General features: G+C 36.7%; 1 protein-coding gene across 1 annotated transcript; it reads left to right on the top strand.

The window, feature by feature from the left end:
* Window positions 1-11,597: 11,597 nt before the first annotated feature.
* On the top strand, window positions 11,598-12,539 carry LOC103566527 (olfactory receptor 8B8-like). The gene has a single exon (XM_008542956.2). The coding sequence runs from the start codon at window positions 11,604-11,606 to the stop codon at window positions 12,537-12,539; it is 936 nt and encodes a 311-aa protein (XP_008541178.2). The 5' UTR covers window positions 11,598-11,603.
* The last annotated feature ends 843 nt before the right edge of the window (window positions 12,540-13,382 follow it).

Raw genomic sequence — 13,382 nt, 5'->3', positions numbered from 1 at the left:
TCAGAAACAGCATCATTGTGTAGTTAGTCACAGGACAAAGGGATTCTGTGTGATTAAGTAAAATAATTTTATTTACAGTCTTCTTATTCTATTTCTTTCATACCAGGTTAAAGGAAATGTGAGTCTTCTCTCAATAATTTATTTTCCCTTTTTGTAGAGTAGGTCTTCTCTCTTTCCTCACCACTTGCACAATTTCTTTCCTCATTTTTTTTTCACATTGAGCAATGATATTTAGTAAAAGAACTTATTATCTCTGTTTCTTTTCCTTTACCAATTTGCACTTGTATTTTTCTCTCTGGAAATAGAAGACTGGTCTACAAATGATCAAATGAAGGAACATTGGGGAACATAGTGTCATTGGAGAAACCTTATCTGCTACTTGACATTGGAAGCATGAATCAGACCATGTGTTTCTACCCCATATTTACAGCCTTCCCTGAAGAAAACATCTCCGTTGATGCCGGAGATGGAAGGTTTCATAAAGACTGTCAGTATAACCCAATTTGCATCTGTAAACACGATGCATTATGCTTACTTTAGCAAAGTGGTTTTCTTACCTTTACACACTCAACCATGCACATAACAAATTGACAAAATATACTTATTGTGTAGACAGGAAGGTAGGGCTCAGAGTGGTTAATGATTTACTTACAGTCACATATCTTCTTATTGAAAAATTTAGACTAAACTTTCCATCTTCTGATTTTAAGCCTACTACTCTTCTTATATACTTTGCTTCTACTTTATTCTATTATTTTTGTTTCAGTTAGCTTGGAATGTGAGATAATATTTCTAAGTGGAGTGTTGACTGTGCTTTGTTCTAGGATGATATATGAACTTTTCTCAGGGTGTATATTACTTTTTTGTTTTGATTTTTAATTATAAAAATGGCTTGATCATTCTTTTTATTGGGAAAGAGGAGAACTGTTGGGCTAGTATAGTTAGGAAATGATTGGCTCAACTAAGAAATTGCTCTTCTTTTGGAGAATGGTCATGAGGATATAGAAACCACATTTCAATCTGAATTTTTGTCCTGTTATATGTATATTGCCACAAATATACATTTCACAAAACATTAATAAACTTATAATGTACAATGATGATACATTAGTAGTGTTTTGGGGAATGAAGATGGAAAAAACTATGGCAAAATTTTGGGAACCAGGTAAAGAGAGGATATTTTTCAGGAGAGAAAGTAGTGGGTAGTAGTTAAAAGTCAAATTAGGTAGAAGAAATCTAGAAAATAAAATGGTAGATAAGACAAGCCCATTCTTATGCCTCCCTTCCCCTTTCTTGAAGGCCCCAGAAATATTATAGAAATCACAGGATTTCTCTAGATAGGATAAAAGCTCTAGTTATTTGATTAAAAAAAAAAAACTTAAACCTACAAGGCTAGAGGACCTGGGAACAACTTAATCACTCCTGTTTTTATTGACTTCCATATGCTACTTCCTTGTGGATTTTAAGGTATAAAAACCTCCAATTGCAGTTATGAGAGTAATGATAATTTGAAAGAAACAGTTGAATAAATCAAATTTTGCCAATGTCTTTTCTGGAATAAGGTGTTGGATTATTTCTATCTTGAGAAAACAGGTAAAAAATGATTACTCTAAAAACCCTTAAACAAGTACAATTTCAACATGTCGTAAGATAATTTTAAAATATTTTCAATTTTACTTGTTTTCTAATATCCACTCAAGATTTAGATATGTGAGATTTAGTAACAATAGTATGTTGGTTTGCTTGTTTGTTTTTTAGATGTTCAATATTGGTAAATTTATGATTTATGGTTTTAAATTACTGCTTATATGGCACCCCCCGGCCTGAAAATCATGCTTGATTTTCACTTAAGTTCTCTTTGTATAAAATAGTTGAACTTAGTTTATGTTTTCCTTCATTTACTTACTGTCTCTTTGATAAAATTGTTTTCCTTACTGGGAGAGAAATGTATCTAAATAAGTTGTTAATATCTGTGCTATTTGGCAATATTTGTAAACATTACAAAGATGTGTCTACCTTTTTTTTTTTTTTTTGAGGAAGATTAGCCCTGAGCTAATTGCTGCCAATCCTCCACTTTTCACTGAGAAAGACTGGCCCTGAGCTAACATCTGTGCCCATCTTCCTCTACTTTATATGTGGGATGCCTGCCACAGCATGGCTTGCCAAGCGGTGCCATGTCCACACCCGGGATCTGAACTGGCGAACACCAGGCCACTGAAGCGGAACGTGCACACTTAAGCGCTGCGCCACTGGGCCAACCCCTCTTCTGTTTTTTTATTTTATCATTAAATGAGGTTGCCAAAAGTGTCTATTAAACCTAGTAACTAATCTTTCATTTGAGAAGAATCAAATACAAGGTAAATTTGTTTCAATTTTAGAAAAGACCTACTTTCAAATTAAGTTCAACTCTTTCATATTGTTTTGGATAAAATGTCATAAAAAGGGTAAATATAGCTTGTAAAAGTTTAGTATGGCAAAGTTTTAAAAGAGGCAATTTTGCTGTAGATTTTAGTTAGCAACTTAAGCTCTGTCTCTTTGGACTTCTCTCAAAGCAGAGGAATCAAGCTAGGGTGTTTTCCATGTGCATCAGATTTATCCGTTATAGTGTGTGCTTCCTTGTGTTACAGGAGTAGTAATAGTCACTAAAGAACTTATGAGAGGAAGTATAATTCTACTGAAGTTGTCACAACTGAGAATTAAACAAGTGAGCCATAGGTTTCCTCTATGCCTGTGTACTAGGAAGGGACTGGTTCTAAGTCATTGCTGAAGCTTGGAGTCTCCACGCTACAACAGAAAATGGTCCTCCTAGTTAAAGACCAGAAAGAGAGCTCCCTGATTACATCTGGAATTTCTTTAATGTAAATTTTCTCTGAGCAATCTACTGTCATTGCTCAGGATCAGGTTTATAATGAGCATGGTCAGGGTGCACTGTGGTTAAGAGCTAAGGAAAATGAGAAGCAAAAGTGGTTCTGGTTCCATATCCCTTTAATTTCTAAGCCCCCTGGCGTTATTGAACCCCAACCTCCATTCTTCCTTACCAGGCATCCCTAAACACACACACACACACGCACACAAACACACATGTACACACAGACACACAGTATCTTCAAGTCCTGTATTTTATGAAATCTTTGCCTAACATCGATTGTATTGCATTCAACCCACTTTAAACTTTTGTAAGCACATTCAGATAGATGGTTCCTGGTTCCAGCTCCAGAGAGCTTCAGGGCTGAGCATGAAGTACTTGATGAATCCAGCAAGAGGAAATGATTATTGCTTCAATAATTTTTTTGCTTATGTAAAACACACATTTGTACATGCTAAGTGCCTAGCAATGTGCCATATGTCACAATTATAAACAAGGCAATGTAAGAAGAACATATAAAGTTAGAATTTCATCACGCAACATAGTAAAGGTACATCCTACACATGGATAGATTCTAAAATTGCTCTTACATGGTTACAGTTAGTCCCCAAAATTGATTGTGTCAGCAAATCTCCATACGGGGGACAGATATGGCATTTTCTCCTAATTCTGGCACAGTCAGTGTTCTCTCTAGCATTGGGACATTTCACTGGATATTCACTTTAGCATCAAAGGAAGTAGTTGGTTTATATGCAGGGCTTTGCTGTGTAAAATATGTACCTTTAAACATTCAAATCACCCTCAGTGTGGGGAAGTTTTAGATTCTGAGACAGATATTTATATCCTTCCCCAATGAGTGGGAGGGCTGATGGAGTCACCTAGGCTGTTTAAACTCTCTCTGACATAAAGTTGAATTAATCTACTTCAAATGTTAATATATGTGCAGGGTGTTACAACTGCTCTGAGGAGGAATGTTGTGTTGCAGTTTTCTTTGCACTGTCACATCCATCTCTGTGTTTTTAGGGAAGATCTTTCAGGTACGTGAGGAAGGGGATCCTAGTTCCCATCTCATAGATGATAAAACTAATGCTCAGAGATGTTTATGTGCTGTACCCCAGCACAATTTATAAGTCTTAGGGCTGAGACTAGAACTTGGGTGTTTTGATTCTATATCTATCAGGTTTTTCTTTTTAGTACTATTACACAAAATTTACCATATTTCTAAAAATCAGTGAAACTCGAACAATGGTTTTAGTGAATGAAAATGTCTCAAACACAAATAAAAACAAAATACTCAAACTAGAAATTATCCAGAAAGTAGTTTTAACATTTTACATTAACATTTTTATTGCCTAACTTAAGAATGTGTGAATATATTCTTATTTTCTACTGGACTATGCAATAAAGGGAAAGCATAAGGATGGTCTATAGTAATCATTATTGTTATTAGCACTTACGAGGTCCCAGGGTTAACACTAAGTTCTTATGTTCAAAATCTTACTTAATCTGCACATCCATGATGTTGGTAGACACCAATACGACTAACCTAATGTGGCAGAAATTGCTACGGTTCACCTCTTATTCCAGAACATCCATTTCCCAGTCTTTCTTGCAGTGAGATATGTGGCATGTGATTGAGATCTAGACATGATGTAAACCATTCCAGGGCCAAGATGTGCCCCCTCCTGTTCTCTTCAACCTTCTGTGGGCAAGATGCTGTTGACAATGAGGCCCTACATAGGTGATAAACCTATGAAGAAAAATGTAGAAGTGTGCCCAAGGGAGTCAAGATGGAGAATGGAATAATGGGGCACAGAGAAGGTCTGTGGTGCTGTCACTACTCTATTTATAGATCTGCATGTTGGTTATATGCCATTCATTTTATTAAAATTACCTCGTGTTTATTTTATAGGCTATGTGTTTACAATAAATTTCACAATAAATTAAGGTAAGAAGACTTTGATTCAAGCTGTACTTAAACTAGTCCATAAGCAAAAACTGAAGATAAAATTCCAAGTATATGGAATAGCTTTCCTAATCCAGAATGCCTCTCACAGAAGAAAACAGTGGAGGTAGGGTAACATGTCCAAAGTTATCCAGAACAGTCCAGGGAAGAGACAATTCTCTTTGCCAACCCAATTAAGAATTCCCACTAGTCTGTGAGAGTAGGAAAGTCAAGATACAATCCTATCGTATAGATTCGGTGCATGTTACATATCACCATGCTTAGGTTAATCGTACCGTAAAGAGGGTGTAAATCTTGTTCTATAATATAATTTCAATTACTCACTCTTTCTACATTCTTTATAAAGTCTTTCTTAAACAACTTCTTCAGACATTATTTTGACAACTATGTAATGATAATAATTCGGGAATATAGAAATGTTAATATATTTCAGCATAGAGAAGAGAATGTGCTTCAATCAAGATAAATATAAAACATAATTATTCAATCAGAATAAGGTATCACAACTTTAACAGAAGTTCAGAAGTGAGTCAGCAGTAAATAACTTTGTGTTGAGCCCCAGAATATTGGTTTAGAGCACTTTATATCTCACCTGCATAAGCATTTTTTCTGTAGATCAGAATAGACCTGAGCCTGAACGCACAAGTGAGAAACACTCAGTGGAGTGGAGAATGAATAAATAGTTGTCCATTGGTTTTTGAATGTATATACTCTTAATGCAATCATCATGGCTCTTCTGTTTCTATCAGTAGGTCACAATACTGGGAACTTTCCATGGGTTCAAAATGAATGATTTGAATTTTTAAAAATGGTAAAACGGAACATTTTGGAAGTTATTGTTGGAATGATAAAGATAAATGAACCATAAAAGACTAAAACTAGAAAGGGACAATTATGAAAAGTAAAGGCCAATGACAAGGGCTCACTTACCCCTGACCCTGGGCATAGGAACTGTAAAAGATTAACGTTACTTTGACAGAACTCTGACTCAAATCTTTGGATTGAAATCCCAAACTAGTAAATTCTGTAGATCAAAAATTCTTTGAAATTTTAATTTTCTCTTGCAATACTCAGGCTAAAGCCTTCTAATAACTTATCATTCACCAATAAAATAGACTTTTAATCTTCCCTAAATGTTTAAACTCCTCCCTATTCTCTAAGGAAAGGGAAAGCTCAATTTATGGGCATTTACATAGATGAAATGATGCTTTCTGATTATTGAAACTTTGTCTGGAATTGGAGCCCATTATAGAAACTGTAATGTATGGCGTAATTTCATGTGCCACATAACCAGCTGTGGATTATTTAGTGCAGAGTGAAAAATTATCTGTGATATCTAAGAGCATTATTGTTGCTGGTACAATTTTAACCTTTCTTCCATACTTTTTTTCCTGCTTGAATCAGCTATCTCCTCCATTTCTTTACCCTATTACCTACTAGTCCTATTTTTATGGAAACATTTTATGATTCCCTGAGACTGGATAACCTTCCTTAGCTACCATCCCACTGGTGTTTACGTCTACTGTAGCATGTACCACATTGTATTATAAATATTTTATAGATATTTGTCAATCTGAATATAATACCACTAGAAATTGATTATTTTCCCTGAAAATGAGTGATCTTTTGCACAGAGAACACACCCAAATGTATGCATAAAAAAACACGTGTGTCAATGTCACCTCCTCTCTTCAAGGCAACGTAGAAGAAAATGGAGTAAAGTAAGGCTTTCCAGTTAGTTTCTCACCAGTCTAAATAGGGTGGTTGCCTCCTCACTGAGTGGATGGAGTTGATTTAGCATGCTGAGGTTTCCACCAAACTGGTCCTTTGTTGTCTGATCAGGCAGGAAAACTACTACAACAGCAAGTTTAAGCAGGTTCCAGTCTTGTTGCCTTATCTTCTCTAGGGAGATGTCCACTTTGATTTTTATGGATCAGCTGGATATAGTCTTGATTCTTTCAGACAGTTGCCAGAGATTCAGGAGCTAACACGTTTAGCTACAAGCTAAGAGCTATGTATCTCCATCTCTATCTAATATATCGAAGACCTATTGACATGCTTACATTTCAAACATAGAACTGATGTCTAAACTTAAACCAATATATTGTAATATGAATGTATTAGCTAGTTTTATATTTAAGTCAAATGAAATTTAATCAATGTGTGTTTGAAGAGCTTCAGCTCCCAACTGAAGAATGTCCTGGGCTTCTCTACTCAGATATCTTCATCCCTTACTAAAATATAAGATCTGTAGGGTCATAACATTACTTTGTTAACTGTTATAGCCACAGTTTTTAGTACTTATGGGTGCTTAACTAATATGACTTGAATAAATTAGCAGCTGAGTGACAGATTTGGTGCTGCTAAGTAGTCGCAGTGAGTCACAAGGGTCTGGTGTGTGATATGATATCTGTTTACTTGAAGTTTAATACGGTCGCTTCATCATATATTCCTTTCAGATTATTTTCTCTTTTCGAGTTAGAATTATTTGGGAGCTTTAAGTAGGTACTGAGATTCATAGAACTTAAAACAGCAGTTCCCCGTTTAAAATTAGAATAAAATATGTTGTTTTATTCAATTATATAAATTTCTTTTTTATTGCAGTAACATTGGATTATAATATTATATAGCTTTCAGATGTGCATCTTAATATATTTTGAATTATGTGTAGATTACATCATGTTCACCACCCAAAATTAATTATAGTCCATCCCCTCACATGTGAGCATAATCACCCCTTTTGTCCTTCCCCCCTTCCCCTATGGTAACCACCAATCCAGTCTCCGTTGGTATGTGTTAGTTTGTCATTTTTATCTGCTGCTTATGAGTGAGATCATACGGTATTTGACTTTCTCCCTCTGACTTATTTCACTCAGCATAATATCCTCAAGGACCATCCATGTTGTCACAAATGGCTGGATTTCGTCATTTCTCATGACTGAGTAGTATTCCATCCTGTATAAATACCACATCTTCTTTATCCATTCATCCCTTCATGGCCACCTAGGTTGCTTCCAAGTCTTAGCTATTGTGTATAATGATGCAGTGACCATAGGGGTGCATGTATCTTTATGCCTTTGTCTTTTCAAGTTCTTTGGGTAAAACTTTAAAAGCTATTCAATGAAATGCTGAAAAACATAGCTTTCAAATTGAGATTTTTACTTAAACATCACTAAGTTTAGCTATGACTGTTTTTAACCAATAAACTGAGCCTCCAACTCTCAGTGATTTCTTAATTTTCATGTTTTTCCATCTCAGTCAATTGGACTGTTGGTAGTAATTTATTCTTCAACCCTATGGGCAGACCTGTCTCCACATTGAATCCTTTTAGAAAAAATTAACTTCCTGAGATACACAAAGTTACAAGTGTCTACATAAAAATGAAGAAGTTAAAAAGAAAGTCAACCATATTTGTCTTCTATACTCCCCCTCCTTCTGCAGTAGAGTGTCATGTGACAAAATCTCAGAGTATCAGGTCTCTCTAGAGGTGAATCATTCAGCTGATGTTATATGCCCTTATGAACCCAACCAGACTTACGACCATAATTTTTATCTCATTAAAAAAGACGTTCTTCATTTAAATAGTATCTCTTAAGCAAACTCCTGAAATATAATATTTTATAGTCAACCAAGTTAAACTTGAATTTTAAATGAAGCCTCAGAGTAGCCCCACCTCAGGTTCATGGCATTCAAGAAAAAGAAGCAATCCAAAGAGAGGACAGATCCTGTGTCAAGAAATATTTTACATGTTGAAGATATAAAGATGATTCACAATTGGTGCCTGTCTCATTGAGAAGGCAACATTTAAAGTAGTTATCTGAGAAAATATAATTTTAGGGAGGATTAGTGGCCAATAAAAGCCCCTTAGGTAATAGTTTTTGCATGTTTGAAAAACACTAAGGGCTGTTGTACTGAATGAAAAGAGTGAGGGAGAGAGTAGAAGGAGATGAGGACAGAGATGTAACAAGGGTCAGATCAGGTTGGATCTTATAGGACATTGTGAAACTTAGGCTTTTTCTCTGAGTGAAATGGAAAATAAGAGTTTAAAGCATAATCTGATTGATGTTTTAAAAAGAAGATCCTGGCTACCATGTTGGGAATAGACTTTGAGAAAAAATGTGAATCAAGGATTTAGTTAGGAGAGCTTTGTAATAATACAAGTAAGAGAGAATGGCTTTTCAAATGAAAGAAGTTGTATCAGAGCTATGATATGTAGTATAATTATGTATATTTTTTAATATAAAAATAAACATATTTCATCATATGAAATTTAAAAACTTTTGTTTGGGAAAGATACCTTAAGCAAGTCAGTGGACTAGTAATGGATTAGGAAAATATACAGTTTAATGCAGGTGACAGACATTGGATTAATATACATTATATGTTGTAATTGGGCAAGAAGTAAGAAAACACCACCACGTAATACGGGGGAAGGACATTACCAAGAAAGTTACAGAAAAGCAAATTTAAAAGCTTTACAAATTTTTGAAATGATACCCAAAATCAATAATAGGGGAATGCCACTTAAAGTTAAAATGATATAGCACTTTACATCCATCAGACAGCCACACTTACAAAAACATCGATAGCATTTTTGCTGGTAGAAATCCTGTGAAAAGGAAAGGTAGTTTCAGACATTGTCTGCAGAAATGCAAACTTTTTTTAAAAAAATGAATGACTTTTTTTGTAAGATTGGCCCTGAGCTAACATCAGTTTCCATTTTTATTTTCTTCTTCTCCCCCAAACCCGTCAGTACATAGTTGTATATTCTAGTTGTAGGTCCTTCTAGTTCTGATATGTGGGACGCTGCCTGAGCATTACTTGATGAGTGGTGTATAGGTCTGCGCCCAGAATCCAAACCAGTGGAAACCTGGGCCACTGAAGTAGAGTGCATGAACTTAACCACTTGGCCATGGCGCTGGCCCCAACATGTGAACTTTTATACCTTTGGGAAAACCAAAGAACTGCTATTAAACTGAAAAACAAAATTCTGGGAATTTATTCCACTGAATTAAAAGTACTGGTACATCAACATGTATGCACAATGACAGTTATTTTAGTATTGCTTTTGGTGTCAGAAAACTGGAAAAATTAGGAATTTCTATCAAGGTAGAATGCTTAGATAAGTTATGATATATTCGCAACATAGAAGATTGAAGAGATTTTAATGAAGTATTGTTAAAAGACAAAAACAAGAGGTAAAAAATATGTAGTTTGTGAGCAGTTGTAAAGCTTCTAAAATTGTATTTGGTTATAGGAGCAGGTAGGAAAATATGGGAAGATATTCTATGTTATGATCATGAATAACTGGGGGTTATGGATAGAGGGAAGCTGAGACAGGAAAGGGAGTGCTAAGAAAAAAGGAAAAGGAAGTGACATGCTCTAAAAGATATAAGATATGCATCATATGATCATCTATGCCATAATGTTAAAAATATACAGCTGTGGGAGAATGCGTATGTGCATGTAACTTGTTTTGAAAGATATTGTAAATGTAATTAAGTATGTGTTAGCAATTATGCCTAAATGTCAAATAAGCACTAGGAGATAGATGTGAGGAGAGAAAAGATGTCCTCCTCATTTGTCCGGGTGAATGTGCAATCCCTGATGTGAAATTCTGTGTAGAATATTGAGCCCTTCAAATAGATCAAAGTTAAAGCACCTTCATCTGTGTATCAACAGTCTCCTAAGTTTGTCTTTCCTAAATGATTAGATTTATGGAGGCCTCCTGGGAAAGCCTTTACATCAAACCCTTGAGACCATGAAGCTCAGAATAAAATACTGTATATGATGCTACCTGTTATTGTATTGAAACAAAGTGTGCTGTTTTATTCCTGTTTTGTAGTTTAATAATCACTTCTGGGAAGAATCATAATTAAAAATAATAATCTCAGAGCTGAGATTTATAAATGGTCTGAGCCCCTCCACGCAGAAGAGTGATTTAGTCCAGCTTCATTAGCTCTTGCAGCAGCAGATCTTTATCTTTGGAGAAAAGGGCAGACAGGAAACCACAATGACAGTTCTGATACCTTCAAGCAAAGGAGACAGAGAATTGAATCCTTCATGCTCTTATGTCTTTCAAAACCCAGAGCCACGGAAAGTCGTAGACATGTCTGCCTTCCCCAGCTCAGTCTCTGAGGTGCAGATGACTGGAGAGTCTTCCTGGGAGGAAAGTAGAGATTAGAAGTCTTGTTGACATTATAGGGCATTACAGCGCTGACATTTGCAGTACCTCCAATACTTCTGATCCTTTGAGAATTTCTCCATAGGAGGGAGACCCAGTTTCCATCCCTGCCTTAGTGATTTTCTTGCTGTGTATGCTTGGAAAGCCAGAGTCCCTGTGAGTCGCTCTTTCCTCAACTCTGTTACAGACATGTGCTCATGATCTCTACCCTACATTGCATCCAGTCTGGATTGGTGGCCAGCACACGATAGCTGAAGTGTGGTGAGCAAAGATTAACAAGTACAAACTGGAATAAGAGAAGGAATAAAAGTATTAGTGACAAATTGAAGCAGAAAAGTTGAGAAATCCTTGCATATCTTCACCTCTATTTCTCTGCTTATTGCTTGAATCTATGCTGTGACTCTCATGTACTTGTCCTCCTTACGTGAGTAGAACCAGCTCCAGCTACCCATAAAACAGTTAAACCCGAGCAGAATCTCTGGGTTTCTTGTCTCCAGGAGGGACGGGGTATGGGATTACATGAGAAATCTGGGTTCTGCCTCAAATGTGACTCTACTCTCCTATCTTTCAGATCCCACTGGAAGAGAATGGACATTGGAAACAGTTCCTTAGTCGCTGAGTTTATCCTTGTGGGTTTAACCACATATTCAGAGATCCAGCTGCCCCTCTTCTTCCTTTTCCTAGGAATCTACATTGTCACTGTTACAGGAAACCTGGGCTTGGTCACCCTCATAGGACTGAATTCTCACCTTCACGCTCCCATGTACTACTTCCTCTTTAATTTATCCCTTATTGATCTCTGTTACTCTTCTGTCATCACCCCAAAACTGTTGGTAAACTTTGTGTCAAAGATGAACACCATCTCCTATGCAGGGTGCATGACTCAGCTGTTTTTCTACTGCTTCTTTGTCAGTGCAGAGTGCTATATGTTGACAGTGATGGCCTTTGATCGCTATGTGGCCATTTGCAAGCCCCTGCAGTACACGGTCACCATGTCTCCTCAGGTCTGTTCTCTGCTGGCTGTGATTGTATATGTGGGGGCATTTGTTGGTGCCTGGGCCCACACAGGATGCATGCTGCGGTTGACCTTCTGTGATGCCAACACCATCAACCATTACATGTGTGACATCCTCCCCCTCCTGGAGCTCTCCTGCACCAGCACTCACAACAATGAATTGGTAGTTCTCATTGTGGTGGGCTTTGATGTTAGTGTACCCAGCCTCACCATCATTGTCTCTTACTCATTTATCCTCTCCAGCATCCTCCGCATCCGTTCCACTGAAGGAAGATCCAAAGCCTTCAGCACTTGTAGCTCTCATATAATTGTTGTTTCTATTTTCTTTGGGTCAGGGGCATTCATGTATCTTCATCCTTCTTCTGTCTTGTCCATGGACCAGGGTAAAGTGTCCACCGTCTTCTATACCATCGTGGCGCCCATGCTCAATCCTCTGATCTACAGCTTCAGGAACAAGGAGGTTAAGGTTGCCCTGAAAAAAAACTTGAGTAGAATATCATTTTCCTGAGCTAGAGCAGTATTAATTGTTGTAAGAGAATTCAGCTTTCCTTTTAAATTGTTTTTTTCTCTATAAATTTCTTTTATAGAAAAAGAAGTAGTATAGTAGAAAGAGCATTGAACTTGGATTTAGAAGGCCTAGGTTGAAAGCTCTGCAAAGGTAAGGCATCATATTACTTTATCAAGGTTATTGGGGAAAAAAAATGCAATTGAATGTTTGTAGCATAGTACTGAGGGCCTAATATTCTCTCCTCTCTTCTTTTCCTCTTTCTGTTCCTTCCTGTCTTTCTTCCCTCCCAATGTTTTCCTCTTACTTTTTTTTTTTTTTTGGTGAGGAAGATTGGCCCTCAGCTAATATCTTTGGCAATCTTCCTCTCTTTTGTATATGGGATGCCACCACAGCATAGCTTGATGAGCGATGTGTAGTTCTGCACCCAGGATCCAAACCTGTGAACCCCAGGCTGCTCTAGGAAGTGTGTGAACTTAACCACTATGCCACCAGGCTGGCCCTGCTCTTACAATTTAGAAGGAGCATTCATACTTTTTTAAAAATTAATTTACTGGCTCATGGCAGATAAAAACATTCTGATTGTGGGAACAATTCCTTCATAGAAAAATTTATAGTTTGCATTTGATTTTCAGACCTATACTTTAGTTGTTTAATATCTCCTTTTGAATGCGCCACAGGAATCTGAACTTAACATGTGAAAACTAACCTTATCATAGAAACATGTTCAAGCCTACCAAACTCTCTTCTCTTCCTGTGATCTCTATCATCATGATTGGCACCATCATCTACCTAGTTGCTGAAACCCAAACCTGGCATCTTCCTTGATTCTACTCTTTTTACTTG

This window comes from Equus przewalskii, chromosome 6 (assembly GCF_037783145.1).
Source record: "Equus przewalskii isolate Varuska chromosome 6, EquPr2, whole genome shotgun sequence".
NCBI classification, from domain to species: domain Eukaryota; kingdom Metazoa; phylum Chordata; class Mammalia; order Perissodactyla; family Equidae; genus Equus; species Equus przewalskii.
This window is presented reverse-complemented; position numbering and strand designations above follow the sequence as displayed.

Bases quoted from the DNA above. Each gene is read 5' to 3' on its own strand.
- LOC103566527 (XM_008542956.2), top strand. From the start codon at position 11,604: ATGGACATTGGAAACAGTTCCTTAGTCGCTGAGTTTATCCTTGTGGGT.